Source organism: Bubalus bubalis, chromosome 6, assembly GCF_019923935.1.
Source record: "Bubalus bubalis isolate 160015118507 breed Murrah chromosome 6, NDDB_SH_1, whole genome shotgun sequence".
NCBI lineage: Eukaryota > Metazoa > Chordata > Mammalia > Artiodactyla > Bovidae > Bubalus > Bubalus bubalis.
In genome coordinates, this window is record NC_059162.1 from 25,948,730 (window position 1) to 25,976,187 (window position 27,458).

General features: G+C 35.6%; 1 protein-coding gene across 7 annotated transcripts in view; it reads right to left on the bottom strand.

The window, feature by feature from the left end:
• Positions 1 to 27,458, bottom strand: part of MAN1A2 (mannosidase alpha class 1A member 2) — a 149,065-nt gene that overhangs the window by 39,591 nt on the left and 82,016 nt on the right. For all 7 annotated transcript variants that reach the window (XM_044944495.1, XM_044944497.1, XM_044944496.1 and 4 more), the window contains 4 exons: positions 25,619 to 25,713; positions 18,709 to 18,832; positions 13,164 to 13,257; positions 3,304 to 3,419 (listed from right to left, as the gene is read on the bottom strand). In XM_044944495.1, the coding sequence (XP_044800430.1) occupies positions 3,304 to 3,419; positions 13,164 to 13,257; positions 18,709 to 18,832; positions 25,619 to 25,713 (429 nt within the window). The remainder of the gene's footprint in view (positions 1 to 3,303; positions 3,420 to 13,163; positions 13,258 to 18,708; positions 18,833 to 25,618; positions 25,714 to 27,458) is intronic.

Consider the following 27,458-nt stretch of genomic DNA (forward strand, 5'->3'; position numbering starts at 1 on the left):
CTCTTCTCTGACAAGCTCAATAACGATCAGCTTTCAAATGTTTTTTTCTATATTCCTTGTCACAATAATGTTTGTTTTACAGAAACATAAGGACTATGCCTTATTTATCATCTTACACTCCACAAGCCCTGCAGGATGCCTTCAACGATTGTTTAATAAGTCATTTTATAAATAAATAGTACTCTTTGATAATTTTATTAAGCCTATTAGAGCAAAGAGGGGTAGCTGATAATCATAATGATAATAAGCATTTACTGTTGCTTTGCTCAGTCGTGTCCGACTCTTTGTGACCCCATGGACTGTAGCCTACCAGGCTCCTCTGTCCATGGGATTTTCCAGGCAATAGTCCTGGAGTGGATTGCCATTTCCTTCTCCAGGGGATCTTCCCAACCCAGGGATCGAACCCGGGTCTCCCACATTGTAGACAGACACTTTACCATCTGAGCCATCAGGGAAGTCCTTAACTGTAATACTAAAGCACAAATGAAAAATTAGTTTTTATAATGAAAAGATTACTTCCTTTTAAATACAAGGACAATGTTTTTTTAATCTTTCTGGACCTCATGGTATCCAGCATGTTTTCCATATATAAAGTGAAAGTGAAAGTCGCTCAGTTGTACCTGACTCTTTGCGAGCCCATGGACTATACAGTCCATGGAATTCTCCAGGCCAGAATACTGGAGTGGATAGCCTATCCCTTTCTCCAGTGGATCTTGCCAACCCAGGAATCGAATTGGAGTCTCCTGCATTGCAGGCGGATTCTTTACCGACTTAGCTACGAGGGAAGCCTGTGTGTGTGTGTGTGTATGTATGTATGTGTGTGTGTGTGTGTGTGTGTGTGTGTGTGTATGTGTATATATATATATATATTTATGGCACCCAATAAATGCCTAAAGGACAATATCCATAGTTTAGATTCTAAATCTTTGTGTGATATTTGTATCACTTTATTTCTGCTCATCACAGTAATATAGTATAGTAGATTTATAGTACTATAAATATATTTACAGTAATTTATAGTTAATTACTATTTATAGTAATATAAATCTTACTATGTTATGAGTAAAAGATATCTAAACATATCCCCATTGACCTACTGGGATTAAAGTAGAAGGTGGGTAAAGACAGGACTTTTTACCAACAATTCTCTTACAGACTCCTAAAATTTCTTGCACAGCTCCCTTTTCTCTAAAAATGTGACAAAAGCCCAAGAGTTCAATTTAAGAGTAACTGCCATTCAGAAGTTTGACATTTTTTGAACAAGTCTGAGCAAGAAAGTAATGCTCCAAAAGGACTGAATAAAAGGTATAGTTTTTGCTATTTCAAATAAAGACTAAATATAAACTTGATCAGAATATAAAATCCATAACTACACAATTTTTAAAAAGAAAGCTAAGATATAAGAACCAGGGATATGGATACCTGTAAGTGTAGAGGAAGGCCAGATGAGGATGGAATAATTTAAATACACTAGTTTAGAAAGACAAATTTACAAATGACTTATCTTAAAGTAGAATGAATCTTAAAATTCATAATCACTCCTATCTCCTCCATGCATACAACATGTCATTAATTTTACTATCTGTATATACTCTATCTTCTAACATAATTCTGTTATCAAAGATAATTAACATTGCAAAAACTGCATACATGTCTCAAAATGAAAGTTAGCTAACTGGTTATTTAATAGGTGCCCATTTTCAAACTAAGGACTAATAAAAACAGGATACAGAAAACAAATATAGAAAGAAAATTAGGACACATAACTCATATAGCAAATGATTCATGGAAAATAAATTTTAATTTATGAGATTAACTTTCAAAACAGGCATCATGCTTTTAAAAATATTAATATATATAATCTTAAAACAATGACAAATATGTTCTTTTCCCTGTAGGAAAAATTATTAAAAATAAAAGAGAAAATGTTTTCAGGTTTAAATTATTACAAGAAAGCAGCAAACTATGAAGAAAAAAATGATTACACAATATACGACATGTCACACTTTATCAAAAATAAAAATATTAAATACACTCATTTATCAAGTACTTACTGAATACCTACTGTTTCAGGTCATGCAAGACAATAATAAATAAGTCTGTCTTCAAAGAAGCCACAATCTAGTGGGATTGATATGGGTGGCTATTTTCATCACTGTGATACTAAAAATACTACATTCTTCCCAGACATTAACTTTTCCTGCATCATAAAAATTTCCAGGTTTAAAGTTTAATAACAGAATAAAATTCTTCAACTTTTCAAAATGTAAGTCTTCATAAAGAATTTTAGAAGTCACCTACTAAAGTACAGATTCCCAATTATAGTTTAGTTCATTTTCTTAGTCAACACACTCCTTCAAGAAACATTTATACCTACGGTAGGCAAACCAGTACAATGCAACGTATCAGTGCAACTCCTGTGCATTTTTATAAAACTACAGAGATTAGTTCCTTAAAAAGTGAGGATATAAATGGGTAATAAGATCCTTGGTTTAACTTAAAGACAAAAGAACTATAACTCTGAGTACGGGTCATTGACTAGAGTCAGAATGGTGTTGCTGTGTATAAAATATACAACTTTTAAAAGTGATTAAATTATTAAAGGAATATGGGTTTATACTAGATCAGAAGCAAATAATTTACAAAGTGACTAACACTTGGAAATACCACATATAAGTGTTTCCAAGAATGAAATCTGTCCCAATTTTAAATTGCCACAACACTGTAGCACAAGGTTACATAAATATAAAACAATATAGAAGAGGGGTTAAGAATACAGGCTCTGGACCTAGACTGTTCAGATACAGGTTCCATTACTAACTAAGCTATGCAAGCTTTACTTCTCTGCACCTTGAGGTCTCATAAGTAAAACGGTAGAGAAGATTAAATGACTTCACATATGTAAAAGGAATCAGAACAGTGCAAACACTATAAAATGTAAAAAATACTATAAAAGTGTTTTGTCCTTACATACCTATAAGGCTCTCAATGTGTAGGTTTAATTGGTCATTTGAAAATAGAAATGTTTATGGAAAAGTATGTTAAGTCAGAAGTTTTTCCAGGCTCTGCAGAAAATAGCTACAAATAACTGAAATAAATTTTCATACATAAATATGCTACACTAAATTCTTCAACAATTAAAGTGTTACAATAAAGGAAAACCATATATGACTATTATATTGAAATACTAACAAACTCTAAGTGAATGTAAATAATAATATATGTACAGGATGTTCATCAATTTCTATCAAATACATAATATATTTGAGATGTTAAGCAGGTAAATGTTCCGATAATAATTACCTCAACAGCATCATCATACATTTTTCTGGCTTCATGGTCTGTTTTATCTGACATCAACCATGCTTTTAGTAAGTACTCATAAAAACTGTCTCCTAGCCCACCAACTGATGTATGATCTGCAACAGAAAAAGGATGGAGGTGGAAAAAAGAGAAGATAGAGGACAAAAAATAATATTTTTTAATTACAATGACTATATTACATATCAATAATTTAAACATTATATTGACAGCCCTATTGCCAACATACTTCAAATTTAATCCAGTAGGACAGTACCATAATCACTCTTCTCTACATCTGAACCCAGTTTTCTAGAAAATCTTTTTCTGCTGGATGTGCTATTTTACATGGTTAGTAGTCTTTTTCAATTATTGATGAGTACGTGGAAGAACACCACTGATGGGAATGTAAAATGGTACATCCACTTTGGAAAACAATTTGGCAGTTTCTTTAAAAGATAAACATATATACCTACCATAAAATACAAATATTCCACTCTTGGATTTTTACTCATGAGAAAAAAAGGACATACATCCACTAGAAGGCTTGTGTGTTCACAGCACTTTTTTGTAACAGCCCCAAAGTGAAAATAACCCAAACGTCCGTCAACAGGTGAATGGATAAACAAATTGTGGTATTCCACAAAGTGGGATTATATTCAGAACTACTGATACACACAACATGGATGAAGCTCAAAATAATTATGCTGAGTTAAAGGAGCCAGAAAAAATGAAAGTACATATAAAGGACTGCATTTATAGAAGATTCTAAAAAATACAAACCTATCTATAATGATAGAAAGCAGATCACTGGTTGCTTGAGAAAGGAGCGAGAAGGGGAGTAAGGAAAAAAAATCATAAAGGCATTATGAGGAAGTCTTTTGGGGTGAACATATGTTCATTATTTTGATGGTAGTGATAGTTTTCTTAAGTTTATACTTATTTTAAAGTTTATTGAACTGTATACTTCAAATACATACAGCTTATTGTATGTCAATTTTACCTTAATAAAACTGTTTTTACAAAAGCAAGTAAACAAAATAAAAAGGATATCTGGAATCAGTCCAAATCGATCAGTAATATCAACAAATTTAATTCGTTTTAATTCATCTTTTAAAATAAACTGAGACTCACTCTGCAATTTTTTTTAGTTCTATCTTCTTAATCTATATAAATACTTTTTACTAAAGACATACATAAATACTAAAATTGTGCAGGAAATTAAAAAGATATGGTGAAAAGACAGATGAGGATGGATAGGAGTTTTATACAGAAGATATAAGGAGAGTAAAGAAAAAGAAAGTAAACTGATCAAAGTTAGAGCTGTCAGGGGTACTGGTGATCCAGTTAGAATTGGAAATAATAAATCTGTAGTCATCTTAGTCGTTGAGTTGCGTCTGACTCTTTGCAAGCCTGCCAGGTTCCTCTGTACATGGGATTTTCCAGGCAAGAATATTGGAGTGGGTTGCCATTTCCTTTTCCAGGGGCTCTTCCTGACCCAGGGATCGAACCCAGGTCTCCTGCATTGCAGGTAGATTTACTGTCTGAGCCACTAGGACCCAGTTTTGTTATAAATTTGTAGTGACTTTAACCTTTATTATTGATGATTTTCATGAGCAATGCTCAGCTGACTATAGATGAATGGAAAAGGTACATGGCTGAGTTGATACAAGCATTGGATTTGTAGGACAGATAACACAGAAGACTAAAGGTATTCTCACATTGGTGCAGATACTACGCAGTCTAGGCTGGATAGGAAAGGAAGCAACAGGTGATCTTTATTTCACTGTTCACCTATTGCACCCAGCCAGTAACATATCAGCTGACCTGAGAGTCAGGAATACCAGACCACCTGACCTGCCTCTTGAGAAACCTATATGCAGGTCAGGAAGCAACAGTTAGAACTGGACATGGAACAATAGACTGGTTCCAAATAGGAAAAGGAGTACGTCAAGGCTGTATACTGTCACCCTGCTTATTTAACTTATATGCAGAGTGCATCATGAGAAACGCTGGGCTGGAAGAAGCACAAGTTGGGATCAAGATTGCCAGAAGAAATATCAATAACCTCAGATATGCAGATAACACCACCCTTATGGCAGAAAGTGAAGAGGAACTAAAAAGCCTCTTGATGAAAGTGAAAGAGGAGAGTGAAAAAGTTGGCTTAAAGCTCAACATTCAGAAAACAAAGATCATGGCATCCGGTCGCATCACTTCATGGCAAATAGATGGGGAAACAGTGGAAACAGTGTCAGACTTTATTTTTGGGGGCTCCAAAATCACTGCAGATGGTGACTGCAGCCATGAAATTAAAAGATGCTTACTCCTTGGAAGGAAAGTTATGACCAACCTAGATAGCATATTGAAAAGCAGAGACATTACTTTGCCAACAAAGTTCCGTCTAGTCAAGGCTATGTTTTTTTTTTTTTTTTTAATTTTATTTTATTTTTAAACTTTACATAACTGTATTAGTTTTGCCAAATATCAAAATGAATCTGCCACAGGTATACATGTGTTCCCCATCCTGAACCCTCCTCCCTCCTCCCTCCCCATTCCATCCCTCTGGGTCGTCCCAGTGCACCAGCCCCAAGCACCCAGTATCATGCATCGAACCTGGACTGGCAACTCGTTTCATACATGATATTTTACATGTTTCAATGCCATTCTCCCAAATCTTCCCACCCTCTTCCTCTCCCACAGAGTCCATAAGACTGTTCTATACATCAGTGTCTCTTTTGCTGTCTCGTATACAAGGTTATTGTTACCATCTTTCTAAATTCCATATATATGCGTTAGTATACTGTATTGGTGTTTTTCTTTCTGGCTTACTTCACTCTGTATAATAGGCTCCAGTTTCATCTATGGTTTTTCTAGTGGTCATGTATGGATGTGAGAGTTGGACTGTGAAGAAAGCTGAGCGCTGAAGAATTGATGCTTTTGAACTGTGGTGTTGGAGAAGACTCTTGAGAGTCCCTTGGACTGCAAGGAGATCCAACCAGTCCATTCTGAAGGACATCAGCCCTGGGATTTCTTTGGAAGGACTGATGCTAAAGCTGAAACTCCAGTACTTTGGCCACCTCATGTGAAGAGTTGACTCATTGGAAAAGACTCTGATGCTGGGAGGGATTGGGGGCAGGAGGAGAAAGGGATGACAGAGGATGAGATGGCTGGATGGCATCACTGACTCAATGGACGTGAGTCTGAGTGAACTCCGGGGGTTGGTGATGGACAGGGAGGCCTGGCGTGCTGTGATTCATGGGGTCGCAGAGAGTCGGACACGACTGAGTGACTGAACTAAACTGAGAGTCTACTTTACTGTTATCCCCAAATTCACAATTTTCACCATCAATGAGAACCTCTGCATTGCTTGTCAAGTTTTCTATGACCCCTTGATTTGTGATCTTTCCCATTCCCTAAAGCAGAGATTTTAAATCTCTTTTTCAAAAGACCTCTAAGGGACTTCCCTGGCAGTCTAGTGTTTAAGAATCTGTTTTGTAATGCAGGGGATGTGCATTTGATCCCTGGTTGTGGAACTAAGATCCCCGTGCCACGGAGCAACTAGGCCCGTGTGCTGCAACTACCGAGCCTGTGTGTTCTAGAGCTCATGTGCCACAACTCGAAAGTCCGTGCTCTGCAATGAAGATCTGTGTGCTGCAACTAAGACCCAACATGGGAAACTAAATAAAGAATAATAATAAAAAAGACCTCCACAGCTCTACCTCTTCTTTAATCTCAGCAGACAAACAAAAGTTCAAATTCATAGAAAAAATACAGATCACTAACCCCAAAAATGCATCTTTCAACTATCTGTACCCCCATCTATTAATTTATCTGTTTCTTTTGCCTGTTAAAGAGGAAAAAATGTTCCTTCTCTACTCGATACACTCTACCTAGCTCTGAACACTAACCATTTCTGTTTCCTTTTCAGGAATCTCTCTCTTGGTTTATCTTTAACTTTTACCTGTCAACTGAAACTACCTCTTATTATTAACACCTTAAAATAATCTAATCTTTCCTGACTCTACCATAATCTTTTGGTTTGTTATCTATCAGGTATTTACTGAAAGGATGAAGAAAGAGAAGTCATGGATGAACTCTAGATTTCTTGCTGGGGAAAATGACTGAATGAACAGCAGCCCTCTTCCCTGAAATTGGGAATACTAGAGGGGGAAATGACTTAAAGTGGAAGGAGTCTGAATCTTGGGCAAGATGAATCTGAGGGACTAAATGGATATCTAAATGGGTATAACAAACATGGAAATCCAGAGAGATAAGTTAGCAGTATACCTTTGGGAGTTATAAAATTGGGATTTATAAAAATGTACCTAAGTCATCGTGGAGTTCACCCAGACAGCATGTAAGACATGATCAAAGGACACAAATGGTCCTTTGGAACATTAACAGTTATAAAAGTAATTAAAATAATATGTAGGGCATTTTAAAATTTGGCACTTTGGCCTCACACATATATTTCTCAATATATTGTAGATCTAAGGATTAACAAATGAGCAGGAGAAGAAAACATAAAAAATTAAAGTAGATGAATTAATGAGAAAAATCTTGGAAAGGTAAATGTCTTGTCATCAGTTTAGAGGCAATGATTTTTAGATATGTGAATTATTGCCAGGGTTTACAGATTTAGTTACAGGTTACTTAGGTGATAGGATGCAGTCCCAGTCCTGCCTAACCTTAGGTTATAGGATGCAGTCCCAGTCCTGCCTAACAGGTTCTCATCAGCTCTTCTAGAATGTCATTTCAGTAGATGTTTATATATTCAATAAATAAATTCACAGCAGAAGCCTGAGATCCTTAGTTAACTATGGAATTTATCGCCCAGTAGTCTGACTTTATTTGAACCACTAACCCATGCCCGCCTTGGTGTCAAATTTGATGTACCATGTCACTCCATGATCCGTTTGAAATTCAGAAACTGATAACACTTTAGAAAGTACTACTAAATACCAATGGTTACATTTTCTGTCTTAACATAAAGTTGATGAGGTTCTAAGAAGCTAATTCTTGAAGTATTCTTATAGGAAATTCTAGAATAAACAGATCTCTACCATATGCTTTATAGTTTATGAAGTATTTTTTATTTTTTTTAATATATTCATTATCTCATAAATATGATTCACATAACTGTCTTAATAAAATAAGTACAAATAACAGATGAAGGAACAAAGGCATGAGGTTAATTAACTTATCTAAATTATTAGGCAGAAAAACCTGGATTAGTCTTTCAACTCCAAGTATTATACCCATTCTTACTTTTTCACATTTTAAATCAGTAGTATGAAATTTAATGAATCAGTAATGATAAGTTTCCTATATCTTCTTCACTTAAGTCATTAAATGGCATAGGTTAAGTACTGTACATAGAAAACTAGTGAAAAAATGAAGCAAAAAAAAAAGATATTAATGATGTGCCTTTAAATCTAGGTTGCTTACTACATTCTTTTATATCTGTTGCTAAGTACTTTTCCTGGAGGTAATTACCATAATTCTTCTGTGATTGCTGTGTGCATGTCACAGACATTATCATTACTCTAATTATAATACAGTTAGCCTAAGCTGAATTGTTAAATTTCAGTTCAATTCACTGTTTGTTTTGCAGACTATTTATAGTTATGACAGATGCCTACTGCTCAAAGATAATAATGGAATTTGATATACTTTTCAGAAGCTGATATGAAATATACAGAAATACTAGAAGGAACAAACTGGACAATTTAATAAGGACTGCAGCTGCTAAAGGGATATCAGGGTAGCTCCCCTAAAATTGTAAAGACCTCTTGCCAAAACAACCAGTGAATAGTTCTTTTTATAACATTCTCAAAATTAATAACTGCTGTGGGTGAAGAAATTCTAAAGAAGTAATCTGGATTTGTTTTGTGGGGAAAAAACAAGTATGACTAAAAGAATTGTTTTTTACTGCAATTTTTACTATGATAAATATATGCATATAACATGAATGTTGCCATTTTTACCATTTTTTAAGTGTACTATTCAGTAGCATTAATTACATTCACAATGTGGTACAAACATTGTCATTATTTCCAAAACTTTGTCATCATCCCAAACAGAAACGCTACACCTATTAAGCAATAACTCCATTCTCCTCTCATCCAAGCCCCTGATAACCCCCAATACACTTTCTGTCTCTCTAAATTTGACTACTCTAGCTATTTGATATAACTGCAATTATATAATATTTGTCATTTTGCAACTGGCTTTCATTTTAGATTAATATTTTCAAGGTTCATCTATGTTGTAGCATGTGTAAGAACTTCATTCTTTTTTACAGTTAAAAAACATACCATTGTATGTATATACCACATTTTATTTATCCATTTGAAGGATACTTTCTTGTTTCCACCAGGATTGTGAATAATGTTGCTGTGAACACTGGCATGCAAATATCTCTCTGTGTCTTTGCTTTCACATCTTTTGGGTATCTATCTAGCAGTTGAATTGCTCGATCATATGGAATTTTATGCTTAACTTTCTGTGAAACCACCAAACTGTTTTTCACAGTGGCTACACCATTTTACATTCCCACTAGTAGCATGAGAGGGTCCCAATTTTTCCACATCCTCACCAGCACTTTTATCTGTCCTTTTGATTACAATCTTCCTAGCAGGTGTGAAGTGACATCTCATTATGCTTTGATTTGCGTTTTCCTAATGAATAATGATGTTGAGCATTTTTTTTTCATGTGTTTATTTTCCATTTGAATATCTTCTTTGGAGAACACTTTATTCAAGTTCTTTACCCACTTTTTAATTGAGCGTTTGTCTTTTTGCTGTTGAGTTTGAACATGAGTTTGAGAAGTTCTTTATACATTCTGGATATTAAACCCTTATCAGATATATGGTTTGCAAGTATTATTTATTTACAAATAAACTCTCATTCTGTGGGTTGTCTTTCAATCTCATAACAATATCCTTTGATGCACAAATGTTTCTAACTTTAATGAAATCCAATTTATTTTTTCTATTGTTGCCTGTACTTTTGAAGAAACCACTGCCAAATCCAAGGTCATGAAGATTTGTCTTTCTAAGAGTTTTATAGTTTTGGTTCTTCAATTTAGGGTCTTTGATGCATTTTGACTTAATTTTTGAATCTGGTATAAGGTAAGGGCCCAACTTCATTCTTTTTCATGTGGCTATCCAGTTTTCACAATACCATTTGATGAAGAGAAAGAGTTATAATTTTAATTAAGATGTCATCAATGAGATACTGTTGGTCATTTGAAAGGCTGGCAATTCTCAAACAGTGTTTTATTTTTCAGTATTCTAAGATTTTGGTGTGCAAGAGAGCATCTTCTTATTTAAAAATGCTTTTACTTCAAAAGTAACATATATCCATTATCAGATTAGGTTAACAGAGGTAAACAAAATTAGAAAATAAAAACAAACATTCAAGAAAAAAACACAGGGAACACTCTGGTTCCTATTTTTGTGGTGTTTGTTTTCTCTCTTTTGCTAAATATCTTTCTGCGGCTGCTGCTGCTAAGTCGCTTCAGTCATGTCTGACTTTGTGCGACCCCATAGACGGCAGCCCACCAGGCTCCCCTGTCCCTGGGATTCTCCGTGCGAGAATACTGGAGTGGGTTGCTGGTTCCTTCTCCAATGCATGCATGCATGCTAAGTCGCTTCAGTTGTGTCCGACTCTGTGTGACCCCATAGACGGCAACCCACTAGGCTCCCCTGTCCACGGGATTCTCCAGGCAAGGATACTGGAGTGGGTTGCCATTTCCTTCTTCCAAATATCTTTCTAGGTACTTCATATTTATCTATGTCAAGCATTCTAATAACATAAATTTTAATATCTATATAGTATATCACACCTGGAGGGACTATAACTTAACCAAATCTCTTTCACAAGTTTAAAAACTGCACTGTCCAATGTGGTAGGCTTTAGTCACAAACAGCTAATTAAATAGAACATTTTCTTCATTACAGAAAGTTCATTCCATTGAACAGGAGTGCTTTAGAATGTTTCCAAATTATCCCTATTTTATATATATATGTGTGTGTGTGTGTGTGTGTGTGTGTGTGTGTGTGTGTGTGTGTGTGTCTGTATACATACACACACACACACAGGTCTGAAAATTTTTTGGAATGAATGTCTAGAAATGAGTCACTGCTTCAAAGGTCATACAAATTTTCGTATTTTCTGAAGCACTGGATATACTGGGATATGTCCATTCTGTTTATTAATTTAATAGAAAAAGAATAGTATCTTCTGTTTAAAAGCTTCACTGATTTGCTTAGGGACACAGTAAAGTGGAAAGACAGCAACAAAGGTCTCTGATGACCAAACTACGGAGATGCTACAAACATGGTACTAAACATAGTCCTTTGTACATTCTACTAAAGCAGCACAGAAGGAGTGCACTGTCTCTATGTGTCACTTATCTTCGATAGCACCACTCTTAGGATTAAATAGGAACATCTGTATTCTGTCCATTTGTGTTTTGCTCTTTCATAAACTAACTACAAAAGATTAGTTTCATGTTTTTCATGAAAACTTTATTTAATGTTTCTAAAAAATCAGTTCCTTCAAAGATCAGTTCTAAAACTCTAATGAGATATCATTACCCCCTTCACAAACAAAACACAGTCTCCAGAAACAGAGGAAATCACTTCTACCACAGTCTCACCTAACAACTGGTACATTTCCTTTACTACAACATTTATTTCATTATACAAACCCTGCCTGCTAGCCCGAGAGCTGCCTGAATTCAAAATCCTATATATTCTTTCCCAATCTCCAGTCTCATCCAAAAGTCTGGTAAATAACAGACATTGATGCTGTTGTTCACTCAGTCATGTCTGACTCTTTGTGACCCCATGGACTGTAGCACGCCAGGCTTCCCTGTCCTTCACCATTTCCCAGAGCTTGCTCAAACTCATGTCCATTGAGTTGGTGATGCTATCCAACCATCGCGTCCTTTGTCACCCCTTTCTCCTCCTGCCTTCAATCTTTCCAGCATCAGGGTCTTTTCTAATGAGTTGACTTATTGCATCAGGTGGCCAAAGTACTGGAGCTTCAGTTTCAGGATCAGTCCTTCCAATAAATATTCAGTACTGATTTCCTTTAGGATGGACTGATTTGATCTCCTTGCAGTCCAAGGGACTCTCAAGTGTCTTCTTTAACACCACAGTTCAAAAGCATCAGTTCTTTGGCACTCAGCCTTCTTTATGGCCCATGTCACACATCCAGACAGGACTACCAAAAAAACCATAGCGTTGAATACATGGACCTTTGTTGGCAAAGAAATGTCTCTGCTTTGTAACATGCTGTCTAGGTTTGTCATAGACGCTTGCTTTTCTTCCAAGGAGCAAGTGTCTTGTAATTTCATGGCTTTAGTCACCATCTGCAGTGATTTTGGAGCCCAAGAAAATAAAGTCTGTCACCGTTACCTTTTAAAATGAATGATCAGACGTGGCCTGTCTAAGAGCAAGCACACTATTTTCCAGTCATTTAACACACACAACTCTTCTACATAATACTTAACTACTTATCTCAAGCAATGCTCTTATTTATACCAAGATATAGTTCACAAACAAGGGCTTAAAAGTATAACCCTTTGCAAACATCACACTATATTTTAGCTAAGTACTTACACATACGTGAAATAAAATACTCTTGTGAGATGAGTTATTAATATCTCCATTTTAAACGTATAAAAACTGAAACTACAAGACATGAGAAACTTGCCAAAGGTTACAGGACTAGCAGATCATAGGGTTATATACAATCTGGGGTTTCTAATACTACATGTAGTGTACTTATCACTATATCAAGCACAAGTTTTCAGACTATATTTCAACAGAGCATCAGTGGTCAATACTTACATTGACCCCAGCGACCTGTTCTTGGGTTCAAATAATTTGGATAAAGACCATTTGGACGATCCATTTTCTGAAGTAGTTTCCGAATGTGCATGACCTAAGCAAGATAAAGAATGCAATCATGAAAAAAAATCACTAAAGTTTTATATTAATCTGGGCTTTTTTTTTTCTCTCACTCAGAACCTACATTCCTACCGCCCCACTGTGTGTGTGTGTGAGATAGACAATAAGGCTTCTCTTTTTTAAATGACTCATTATTTTTATAAGATAGAACATGAGCATTATTTAAAAATAATTAATAAGCAACAATAAAGCACAAAGAAAAAGGCATAGAAACCAATTTAAATTTCAACATTCTACTCTCCAGAAATAGTCATCAGAAACACCACTGGTAAACATTATTCTAGACATATTCAATATGTACATAACTAAATGTTAAGAACAGAAACAATTTCATAAAAATATAATCATAATAGAATATTTGTAATAAAAAGTATGAAACCACTCTGAAGTTAATAGATGAAAAAGTAAAACTAAATTGCTGAACTTTAAATATTGATTCCATAATAGACATCCCTAAATTCCTAGAATTCCTAAACTTCAAATTCCAGAAGATATTCCTTAAGTTAAGGGGGGAAAATCATGAAATACATTGAGAAGCTGGAGGCTTTTCCAGGGACTTCATTTTGATTCATCTCTAGATTGGATGATGGATTTTTTAAGTGCTTAAAAAAATTTTTTTAAAGCACAAACGTGTTCTTTCTTGTATTCTTGTTTCAGAATGTTATCATCACATCTGAATGATAACCTAGTTGGCATAAATGACTTGAGGAAACATTTTTTTATTCACAGGGCCTTATACATACACTTCACTATTTTCTGGACTTGAGCATAGCACCAACCCTTTCATTCACAGTTTCCAATCTTCTTTTATTCAACTGGATTCTGTCATCGTGGAGTTTTAGGAATTGGCTCAGGGATGCTTATTACTTGTGTTCTTACATCTTTGAGACCAAATCTATGTACAACAATCTCAATCTGAATAATTCCATTAACCAGGGTTAGTCAGTTCTCTCACCTTCTGAAAATTATGCATACATTAAATCCCCTCTGCTTCTTTTCCACATCTATCATTTCCTTTGCAAACCTTTTTACCTATCTTTTAATTTCCATGTTCACTAGCTTGTCTCCATTTTGCCTTCCAAGTCTCTCACTATGTTTTGAAGGCGTTCTTTGTATTGCTTCCATTTTGTCCTTCATTTTGACTATGACTTAATTTTTTCTTACACTGTATTACTGATATGGCATCTTATTATCTCTGCGCACCTGTATCTCTGTTTATATTCTGTTTTCACATAAATGAGAGCTTCATTATCTTCTCTCTCATGGTGATGCTTGGTCAGGTCTTCAATTGTTGTTTTCTTATAAATATCTTTTGGCCATCATTTATTTTTCACATTCCTTCCCTTTTTTTCTGGTAATATTTTTGTATAAATTCTGTATGTGTTCTTTTTTGATGACTTATTACTATTTTTCTTGAACCAGCAATTCATAAGAGTTTTGACATAAAAGGATAAGTAAAGTCCAGATGTGAATGTGGTTTCTTAAGCCTTTGTTTCTCATCAGGCAACTGAAACCAGCAATGCAGCACTAGAGAATCACTGTTACTCATTACTCTTCTGTCACTAAAGTATACAAGTACAAATACAGCTTGTCAGTGAGATCCTTAACTGAATTGTTTTTCCAGGTTCTCAACACATCATATTTAGCGGGGTCCAAAGAAGAGTCTACCATCAGTCTGTAGTCTGTTCCCACTGCTGCTAATGAGGATTTGGTTTTGTACCTCAAGATGTATTCCTTACTTTAAAGAACTGTTCTATGAACTTTTATTTTTGAAAGCTACAGCCACCAATATCCTCTCCTCAGTTACGCAAACTGCACTCTGACCTTGATTGCTTATGCCAACCTTTCTTCCTATTCTGTGACATGAAATATCAAGTATCTCAATTTTGTTAAAAACAAGTTAATAGTTCCATTTCTTCTTTTGTTGTTTTCAGGTGATTTCTATGCGTTAGGTTAAGATTTCTCCACTTAAGAAATATCATATGCTAGATTATCTGTTTTACGAATTTATCTTTTTAAAAAGTCTCTTTATGTTTTTCCTTATTTTCACAACGATTATCTCTTGGCCTTTATTTCATGCCAATGATTCAGTTTTCAACTATGTACAGGTTAATGTTATTTTTCACTTATTTTACAGAAATATGTAAGGTCTCAATTTGCTTTTTTAGCTCTACTATCTTACTGTATTATTTTATTTTTGGTTTTATAAAATCTCAAGCTGGGTTCTTTGTCTCTTACATGCGCTCTACCACTCTGCTCTTGTTTCCTGCAGTATGTCTGCATAATTGCCATGCTTTTTCTTTCATCTCGTTCATGTTTAACTGGGTCAGCTCTGACCTGAACTTCAGATTGATACAGTGGAGCTGAACTGTCCTCAAATTCCTTCCTGTTGTGTGTATGGGGGGTGTGGGGGTATGTGTGTGGTGGGGGGTGGGGGTGGGGCAGGGGGAGGTGCATCTCCCCTCCAGGATACACTAAGATTTGGAATACTAGTGTACTAGCTCATTTCCTGAGGCCTAAGTGCTTATGGAGGACGGAGGGTGAGAACACATTTGGAGCTGAGGGCAGTTGAATACTATGGCACTGGTCTCCCTTGTAAGATTAACAGGGAATATCAGGAATTTATTGACTTTCTTTCTCTGCCCAGTAAGGATTCAGGATAGGGCAAGAGACAGACTTAAGATATCACAGCAGAAATCTTCTATTTTTTATGGCTATCACATTTATGACATAAGGTTTCAGCCTTTCCTTCTTTCATTGTTACTGATTAATTTTTGCTGGTCTTAATTATTTTTATTGTTATTGCTAATTTAATCAAGAAAGGGAAAATTCTGTGATTTGGCTCCCTTTTGCTATCTTTCAGAAGAATCTGAAAATTCTTCTGACTGATAAAATATTTCATACACAGAAAGGACTATATAGAGAGATTCTAGTCATACTAAATTTAAGAAATACAACACGACATAACATTTGCTATTCTGTTTACCATTACACATTCACATATCATTGACTTTTTCTGAGATGTGGTCACAGTCTTCAATTTTACATTCGTTATTACCTTGATTCTATTAAAATCACTTTTGAATCCCTAAACAATATTCTCTTCAGCTCTGCTTCTTTTGAACTTTTTAAGAATTGTATTATACTCTTTTGATTAATGAATGTGACCATAATTAATTTATTTCACTGCTGTATTGAATCTTATCATATAAACTGCTAATACAAACAATGATTTTATATGTATGATGTAAACGTACACACCAAAGACTGGAATTATTGGGCCATAGAGTATATGTATTTTCAGCTTTACTAGATTTTGTATTTTAAATTTAAGTCTTTAATGCTCCTAGAATCGTTATCATCTAAAAAGGTACCACTGTCACACTTCCACATATATGTCGGGCTGTTTAAGGGCTATTTATTCTTTTTATCCAGAGAAGGTGATGGCACCCAACTCCAGTACTCTTGCCTGGAAAATCCCATGGGTGGAGGAGCTTGGTAGGCTGCAGTCCATGGGGTCACTAAGAGTCGGACACGACTGAGCGACTTCACTTTCACTTTTCACTTTCATGCATTGGAGAAGGAAATGGCAACCCACTCCAGTGTTCTTGCTTGGAGAATCCCAGGGACGGGGGAGCCCGGTGGGCTGCCATCTATGGGGTCTCACAGAGTCAGACACGACTGAAGTGACTTAGCAGCAGTAGCATTCTGTTTATCAGTTTTACTTGTCTCAATGCACCAACACTAATATTGGTAGTGTTGATAACTGAGTAATACAAACCCATCCATCATGTTTTTCTTCAAAAGTATTTTGAATGTTTCTCTCCTGTTTAAATTCTAGATACGTCTAGTCAAGTTTCATTAAAAAAAAAAAGCACCGAGTAACTGACTGGCATTGAATTGAGGCTATAGATAAATCTGGAGGTAACTGAAATTTGTATGTTTTCCTATATATGAATATAATACATCTCTCCATTTACTTAGGGCCAACTCAATGTCATTTCGGAGAAGGCAATGGCACCCGACTCCAGTACTCTTGCCTAGAGAATCCCACGGACGGAGGAGCCTGGTAGGCTGCAGGCCATGGGGTCGCTAAGAGTCGGACATGACTGGGCGACTTCACTTTCACCTTTTACTTTAATGCATTGGAGAAGGAAATGGCAACCCACTCCAGCGTTCTTTCCTGGAGAATCCCAGGGACGGAGGAGCCTGGTGGGCTGCCGTCTATGGGGTCGCACAGAGTCGGATACGACTGAAGCGACTTAGCAGCCGTAGCAGCAGCAATGTCATTTAGTAGTTTTGAACTTTGCTTATCTGTTGTTAGATTTACTTGTGGAAAACTTATACTTTTGTTCCTACTACATAGATATGTTTTTATAAGTGATATATTTTTGCCTGCTACAGCTGGTATAGAGAAATACTACTGATTTTTAATATGTATATTGATCTTTTGGCTTCCCAGGTGGCGCTAGTGATAAAGAAACTGCCTGCCAATGAAAGTGATATAAGAAAGTGAAGTGAAAGGTGCTCAGTCATGTCTGACTCTGCGACTTCATGGGCTATACAGTCCATGGAATTCTCCAGGCCAGAATACTGGGGAGGGTAGCCTTTCCCTTCTCTAGGGGATCTTCCCAACTCAACCCAGGGATCAAACCCAGCTTTCTCTCATTGCAGGCGGATTCTTTACCAGCTAAGCCACAAGGGAAGCCCAAGAATACTGTAATGGGTAGCCTATCCCTTCACCAGGAATTGAACCAGGGTCTCCTGCATTGAAGGTGGATTCTTTACCAACTGACCTATTAGGGGGAGATACAGGATCTCCTGGAGGAGGAAATAGCAACCCATTCCACTGTTCTTGCCTGGAGAATCCCATGGACAGAGGAACCTGGCAGGCTACAATCCATGGAGTCGCAAAGAGTAGGACACGACTAAAGCGACTGAGCACAGCACATCATGTTGATCTTATATTAAAAATATAAATTAAGCTCTTGTTTAATAATTTAAATGTGAAAGTGAAAGTCTTAGTTGCTCAGTCGTGTCCAACTCTTGCAACCTTATGGGCTGTAACCCGCAAGGTTCCTCTGATTATCTTAATATTTTAGGTAATCATTTAATCTGTGAGTAATTACTGTTTTCTTTCTCCTTTTCAATCTTTACCTTTTTGTTCACTCTGTCTTATTTTACCATACTGACTAGGAACTTCAGCACAATGCTAAATAGAGACTATAATGTAATTTCTTGAAAACTTACTAGTGATTATATCTTCTCAGATAACAGAAAATATATCAAATCTGGTCTAAATATAAGATACATTTCTTTAATATAATTTTTAAAAAGGCAAATATTTTCTAAGTATTAATCAAATCTTTGGGGTAAAACCTAAAGGATTCTCTTATAACAAAGAAAAGAAAGCAAGAATACTAACCTTTTTGTAGTAAATTGGGTTTCCTGTCAAGTAGCTGAGGTGGACAAACTCCATATGTAGTGTGCCAAATTCAGCAAGAATGCTGCTTCCTGCAGATGCCCAGCCCCAGTTTCGTCCTACTCCACTGAATGAACGAAAAGGTAAAAGGAGACAGAATCGGGGAAAGACCAAAACATTTTTCAATGAGTATATAACTTTTAAATAACTCTCTCAGTAATTATCGCAAACACAATAGATTATTGTATCTAAAATCTTACTATTTTAAAATTATTTTGAATAGAATATTCACGTCCTAAAAATCAAAACAATGTAAAAAGTATATGTTAAGTACTTCACCCCACTCTCATCTCTCTTCCCCTTACAGGTCCCAAATATAATCATTCATTAGCTTCTTCTGTGTTAGCATAGAAATTTCTATGCATAAGTAAGCAATTCAAATACATATTCTTCTTTTCCCTCCTTTCTTAAAATACAGCAAAGTATACTTACTGCTCTGTATGTTAGATTTTAACTATTAAGATGTACCTCATTAGGCTTTCCAAAGGTTATAAACAAATTTCTTATATTTTTACCTACAAATGCATAGAATTCCAAGACATTAACAATTTTCAATTGAAATGTCTCATCCACACAAAAATGTGTGAGAGCATTCTAAGTTGTTTCAAACCTTGAAAGTACAACTCACATTTATTGTGCTGGGACCACTGATGCCACAGGACAGTATCATGACAAAGCACTGTCTTGCCTCCACTGCTGATAGTGTATGAAAACTACTACATTATACAAATAGATAGACTTTAATCAATCCTCTATTAGTGGTCCTCTGGCACATTTCTAGTATTTTGCTATTATGAAAACTTTTATAGTGAATAATCTTGTGTGCACTTAATTTGTGCAGATATATTTCTAGGATATCTTCTTTTTTTTCCAGGGTGCCTTATAAATTTCTTACTGGAAGCCAAACTATATAAATGAAAAGTACAGACTCTTTGGATGCTATCCTCTTTCCCAGAAGGTTAAGCTTCCTCTGAAACATAGACTGAGTTACAGGCAGATAACCTTGGCTCTGAGCTTTGTTAAGGGTTAAAACTATTCTAGTTTTACCTGTACTTCCAGGAAGTGGCCCTATGGGATGTCAGCTGAAAGCCTGCGGGTGTTTACCAAGGGCCCTTCACCATGGCAGCTTCAAATACTGTCTCCTCAGTACCATGTAGTTGCCAGTACCATATAGTTGTTAACCTTTCTTATTTATATCTACTTGTATACTGGCAATTCAATATGCTATGTAGTATTTATCTGTGTGGAGAAAACACTGAAATAGGTATCAGGATACCACTACCTCAAAGTTCTTTAATTTTTTGGTGCTATTTTTGCACTGTTTTTGAAATTATGAAAGGCAAATACCACTAACAGATTTTTTTGAAGCCAGACATGAGAAACAAAGAAGAAATATGGATACAGTAACTATGTAGGACAGTCATTCATTTCACAAATATAAAGTACCTATTCTTATCTGGGAGATATAACAGTGAACTCAGAGGGTAAAACATCTGTCTGCAATGCAGGAGACTTGGGTTCAATCCCTGGGTTGGGAAGATCCCCTGGAGAAGGAAATGGCAACCCACTCCAGTATTCTTGCCTGGAAAATCCATGGATGTAGGAGCCTGGTAGGCTACAGCTCATGGGGTCGCAAAGAGTCGGACATGACTAAGCGACTTCTCTCTTCTCTAACATATAACATTCCTGTTCCCATAATAAATGATAATTGTTACGAAGAAAATAAAACATAGAATACTGAGTTGAATAGAATAGAATACTGAGTACTAGTGATAGAGGAAGAGTTTAAAGACTTTATGTACAATGTTCAAAAAGTTTCTAAAATGACACAATTTAAACTGAGAACTGAATGATGAGAAGGAGCCAGTGATGAACAGATCTGGAAGAGAATTCTCAGTAGAGGAAATAGCAGTTGGAATGGCCCTGAGGAAAAAACTTGGTTAGTGTGGCTAGATTGGAAATCAACCCTAAATATTTAATGCAAAGTCTGTTGCTGAAACTGAAGCTCCAATACTTTGGCCACCTGATGCAAAGAGCCAACTCATTGGAAAAGACCCTGATTCTGGGAAATATTTACGGCAAAAGGAGAAGTGGGTGGCAGAGGTTGAAATAGTTAGACAGCATCACCAACTCAATGGACATGAATTTAAGCAAATTCCAGAAGATAATAGAGGACAGAGGAGCCTAGCGTGCTACACTGCATGAGGTCTCGAAGACCTGGCTGAACAACAATAACAATGTAGTCTGGCTGGAGCTCAGGAAGGAGAAATGATGATATAGGATGAGGCTAGAGAGCTGGGTATAATCTAGACTGTGTAGAAATTCTGTTGGCTATGGTGAAATTTTAAATTTAAGTATGAAGGAATATCATATACAATTTTAATGAATGTAACATAATTTTTAAAGGATAGAGCATACCATTTAGAAAGATTACCTAGGCATTAGCAAGGTGAATGGATTATAACACAGTCAAGTATAAATACAAAATCTCATTTCCATGTAAAAACTTTCTATCTCAAAGTTTCATTCATAGTGCATATAAGCACTATCAAAACACTAAGTTCTAAAAAAAATTTTTCATATTTTTACATACAACCTCACAGGGCCCTCCACCTTGGCAGCCTTAGACATTAACCTGTCTTCCCAATACCAGTTCAGTTCAGTTCAGTCACTCAGTCGTGTCCGACTCTTTGCAACTCCATGAATCACAGCACGCCAGGCCTCCCTGTCCATCACCAACTCCCGGAGTTCACTCAAACTCATGTCATTCGAGTTGGTGATACCATCCAGCCATCTCATCCTCTGTCGTCCCCTTCTCCTCCTGCCCCCAATCCCTCCCAGCATCAGAGTCTTTTCCAATGAGTCAACTCTTCACATAAGGTGGCCAAAGTATTGGAGTTTCAGCCTCAGCATCAGTCCTTCCAATGAACACCCAGGACTGATCTCCTTTAGGATGGACTGGGTGGATCTCCTTGCAGTCCAAGGGACTCTCAAGAGTCTTCTCCAACACCACAGCTCAAAAGCATCAATTTTTTTGGCACTCAGCTTGCTTCACAGTCCAACTCTCACATCCATACATGACCACTGGAAAAACCATAGCCTTGACTAGATGGACCTTTGTGGGCAAAGCAATGTCTCTGCTTTTTAATATGTTGTCTAGGTTGGTCATAACTTTCCTTCCAAGGAGTAAGCATCTTTTAATTTCATGGCTGCAATCACCATCTGCAGTGATTTTGGAGCCCCCCAAAATAAAGTCTGACACTGTTTCACTGTTTCCCCATCTATTTCCCATGAAGTGATGGGACCAGATGCCATGATCTTAGTTTTCTGAATGTTGAGCTTTAAGCCAACTTTCGCAATACCAAGTAGCTGTTAAATTTTCTCCTTTGCCCTTCAGCCTCCAAATGCTTTTTTCTAGTTTCTTTATATCTTTGTTCTGTGCATGTGCAGGCACAGAATCAGCCAACAACAGGAGGAAAATCTGTAGATAAATTTAGGGGCTTATCCTCTGCAATTCCTTCCTGATTTGAGATACTCATCCCTTGTATCTCAGCCCTTTTGGCAGTTCCAAAGCCTGACCACAGTCTTCTTTGCGCTACGTGAGCACTGTTTTAGGGTTGGCCTCAATCACACTCAATTTAGAATATACCCATAGGGGAAAAGCCAGCTTTCTACAGCTGGCTTCAAGTAGGCCCTTTGGGTTCTCCCTTAGGTGTTGCTCTCCAATCCCTTCAAATCATTCTGTTGGGATTTTGTGATTACTTTTGATGGGAGAGTTAACCTGATATAAGTTACCTCAGGGCTGGAACTGGAAGTCTAGATTCATTAGAAAGTCATGGTTATTCCCACTAGAACTCTAAAACCATTCTCTAGGGTCGTTTCTACTTTTAGGAGGAAGTGAAAAATATAAATCTTTCTCTCATAGAAAGATGGACACTTTTGGTTTCAGCTCTTTTAGAACTAGTTGATTTTAATTTAAACTCTGTATCACCTAGAATAATATTAAATTAGGTCAGTCAAATGACAAATACAGAATATGAGCTTTTTTAAAGATAAGAATCTTAAAATTACCACTAAAATGTATGCAGAAAAGAGTAATACATGATTTGGTAGAAAAGTTGAAGTACATGCAGAAGATAAGGATATAACCTTAATACTGATGTAGCACATAGGCTCCTACTCCTGCCATTAATGAACTGAAAGACCTTGAGCAAGATATTTTCCTTCTCTGAGACTCAGTTTCCTCATCCATAATATAAGAATTTATGACAACTAGTTCACATGACTGTTAGGAAAATTAAAGACATTACACAATCTTAAACCTCACAAAGAGCCTAGTAAGAATAGTATCTCATGAGTTTTTGAATAATTTTATTCTAAGTTATTTTAACAGTTTATCTACAAAAAAAAACTTCCTCAATCTGATAAAGGCAACTGATAAAAAAAAAAGCTACAGCCAACATCATATTGATAATTTAAAAAAATATATTATAAAAACATTTTACAGAAATCCAAGAGACTATAAAATACAGGTGAAGATAATCTTTTTAACCACGATTGAAAACCTCAAAGTTATAAAAGACATATTTGAATATATAAAAAATCAAAACTTAAGGATGAAAAATTATTATAAAAGCAACAAACAAGTAGTAGAACAGGGGGAAAAGTAATTCTATAATCTGTAAGGCTCTTTTATAAGCTAACTAGAAAAACACAACTCAATCAACACTTAGAAATAGACAATTCACAAAAAACAATCTAGATGTCCAATAAATTTATGAAAAGGTGCTTGAATTCACTAAGCAGAAAATACAAATGAAAATAACAATAGTAATATTTCATAGCCATTATTCTCTTGAAAATTAAACAGAACATATACTTATAGACATTTTGGTATTCTCATATACTGTTGGTGGAAATATGATGAATTACAGCCTTTTGGAAAATATGTGGGGAGTAACTACTAAACTCAAAAATACATATAGCCTTTGATCCAGCAATTGCACACTTGGGAAATCTATCCTACAAAAAAAAAAAAAAAAAGACATATGCCCTTTGATATAGCAATCATATTCTTCAGAATCACTTTCAGAAAAACTTCCTCTCTCTACAAGGACATATATGGTGGTGGTTTAGTCACTAAGTCGTGTTGGACTCTTGCAACCCCATGGACTGTAGCCTGCCAGGCTCCTCTGTCCATGGCATTCTCCAGGCAAGAATACCCGAGTGGGTTGCCATTTCCTTCTCCAGGGGATCTTCCTGACCCAGGGATCAAACCTAGTCTCCTGCATTGCAAGCAGATTATTTACTGAGTGAGCTACAAGGGAAGGACATATATAACAGGATGCTACTGTAACGTTTATAGTAGCAAAATAATGGAAATAAACTAATACCACTGATATGGAATAATTAAATAAATCATGGTATAACCTATGTATTTACAGTATATCCTATCTTCTACTCTGTGGTTATCACAAAGTTTGATTTAAAGCTCTGTGGCATGACCTGGAAGGGTATTTCCGAGAGATTTTGCTGAGTGAGAAAAATAAGAAGTAGAAAGAAAATAAGAATAAGTAAGAAAAACAAGTATCCAAACAAATCATATACAATTTTAAAAGCTCCACCAGTATGTATGTATGTGCTTCTGTGTGCTAATCATATTGTAAGAGATAAATAATGCTAGATTATTAACACAGGTTGGATTTCAGACATCAAGACTGGAATAAAGTCTACGTGAGAGATATGTATAATTCAATCAGAACACAAAACCAAAAACCTTTAAAAATAGGTAAATACATCTATGCTCTATAAACTCAAGTAAAATAAATATTTTGTATGAATATATACAAAGATATAGTATGAAAATTAAGCTTATGTTCAAGACATGGTCCTTGAAAACTCTACTACTTTTTTGTCTCAATCTAAATTTGAAGTTTTGCAATGCTGGATTTTTGATTTATTATAGATAATATCCTGCATATTTCTTCATCTCAGAGTTAAACTGTAAGTTAATTAAAATTCTAATCATATAAGAAAGTTATACAACTGACACTGCTACTGAAGGAAACACCAGAAAATCTGGAATGAAACTACGAACAAAAGAGAACAGGTATGTGCTTAACACCTTAGGCCATATCCTTTTGTGGAGGCTGGTATGGAACTCTAGCTAGCTTTTTCCTCACAAAGAGTTAGTTTACATTATATATAGTGTATGACAGCAAAGAACAGTAAAGTTAGATTTCATGTTCAGCATAAAATAATGATTTCTTAATGAAAATCAAAAGTTAATCAAGTTCTCCATTAAAAAGAAATGACTACAATAGATTCATTTTCCCAAATAAACCTGTCAGAGAATCATGCTTCACTTTGAACTTCTACAATTTGGATATCATAAAAAGGATCCTACAGTCAATATCATGAGTTATGTCTTCCCTTATCATTGTAAGACATTCAGCAACAGGAAGCCCTGATTTTAAGGTATGTTGTGTTCTATTCTGACTTAGAAAAAAAACAAGTAGTGTACAAAAAAGGAAGAGAGGGAAAGCACTATGAATCCATTCCAGCACTAAGTAGACATAAATAAGCAAACTTAAAGAAACAACTATACTGTTAACAATAAAGGTCTGGGAGAGAAATCTAGACTTACAGAAACAAGCAGTAGAAATGAAATATAGTTTTACTATTTCAAAGCAAAGAATGTATTTTAAAAATCAGGCAATGCTTTAAAGAAATATGCTTCTGTATACATGCAGAGAAAAACAGTTTTAAGTCTTAAAAAGTATGGTGAAGGCTCAAAAAATCAGTTAATCTAATATATTCAGAACAAGAATAACCATATAAAAATAGAATTTACCTTTTCAGATTCACCATTGCCCAAGGAATTCCCGTAGGTGTGTTAAAGGCAGGAAGGAGTTTCTCAGCCAACTGGACTGCTTTAATCTTGAATATCTGGGACAAACACACAAACATTCATAAATTATGAAATTACTGCTGTCAATAAAATTTCCTGATCTCTTCTACGATGCATACCACAACATACTGGATATATGAAAGTACAGAGGGGAAAATGGCATCTCTTGGTACCATGGAGTATACAGCAATCAGAAAAATTGTTGTAAAGTGGATGGATAGTGAAGAAAAAGCTGAAAGTGAAATGGCTTGAAACTACAATTAATTGAAAGGGAAGGACTGGTTTTGGTGTTAATATCTGTATTTTCAGCTGGCAAAAAATCTGAGAGAAAACACTAGGCTATGAAATTCACCCATGGTATCAAGCTCAGAACAAATATTAAAAGAAAGAGATGCCACTGAATTTCATAAATGCCCTTGAATGACTATAATCATGTTTCTATCTTACACGTTTATATCTTGACATTATCCATCAAGGTTCACCCATAATTATTAAATGAAAAGAAAATATTTATGTTCACATCCAAACTTATTTTATGAGTTATATGCTTCACCTCTTGGTCCCAATTACTGCTTTTTTTTGGTATACAAAACAATAAGCTGCCTAAATATCAATGGTTCTCAAACTTTTAAAATCAAGGTACTATTACCAAGACATTTATAGTATAATTTCTAATATTCTTAACATGTATCTCATTTTAGAGACTACTGACTTAAAGACTCAAAACACCCTGCTAAGAAAAGCGGCATATTCTTCTACATGCCTCAAGGCTACCCTCTCAAAATCATCTGATACTCAAGGCTCCATCTTTTCACTGTGGTCAAATACAGTTGATAAAATATTATTGGATTTTTCAAATAAGTAAGTAGTTGAAAGCATGGCCTAGATCAAAGTTCTAAGTTGAGATGCTATTAAACAAAGCACACCTACATTACTGGGGGTATAAACTAGAGAGGAGTATGTGCAAGTATACAAAGCAATATGACATTAATATATTTTGCAAAGTTTCTTAAATGACAGGAAATTTTTAGCAGAGTTTCAAATTAGATATTCTTATACATCTACAATTAACCATTTCCTTGAATACCTACATAAATACTACTAACAGTTATATGTTAGTAAAGAAAAATTGAGGGTTTCCCTTGTGGCTCAGACGGTGAAGAAACTGCCTGCAATGAGAGACATCCTGGTTGGATCTGTGGGTTGGGAAGATCCCCTGGAGAAGGGAATGGCTACCCACTCCAATATTTTGCTGGAGAATTCCAGAGAAACCTGGCGGGCTACAGTCCATGGGGTCACAGAGTCGGACATGACTGAGTGACTAACATGCACAAAGAGACATTACATTATTAGTGAATAGCACTGCTTCTTTATCTCACACTTTAGCAGCGGGGCAAAGGGACCAAGTTCTTAACTAAGAACTAACACTAATGACATGTGTTTGCTGATCATATCTTTTACATGTAAAACTAATATTCCAAACGGTAAAATAACTTACAAACACAAGCTTTTTTCTAAACAGAGAGCATTCTTATTTTACTTCAAGAAATAATTAGTGACATATTTTCTAATTTTCAACTACCTATGTCAGTTAACTTACATAGTACCAATAATAATAATACATAACTCAATGAAAGCATCATCCCAATGTCACTGAGGAAAAAAAATTCCTTACCTAGAAGGCTTAATTTATTCAGGAAAATACAAAATCTTTAATGATAAATATACCACAGCCTTACAGTTCCTAGTCTCAGAAACATTTTGGCAGACAACAGCAACAGCT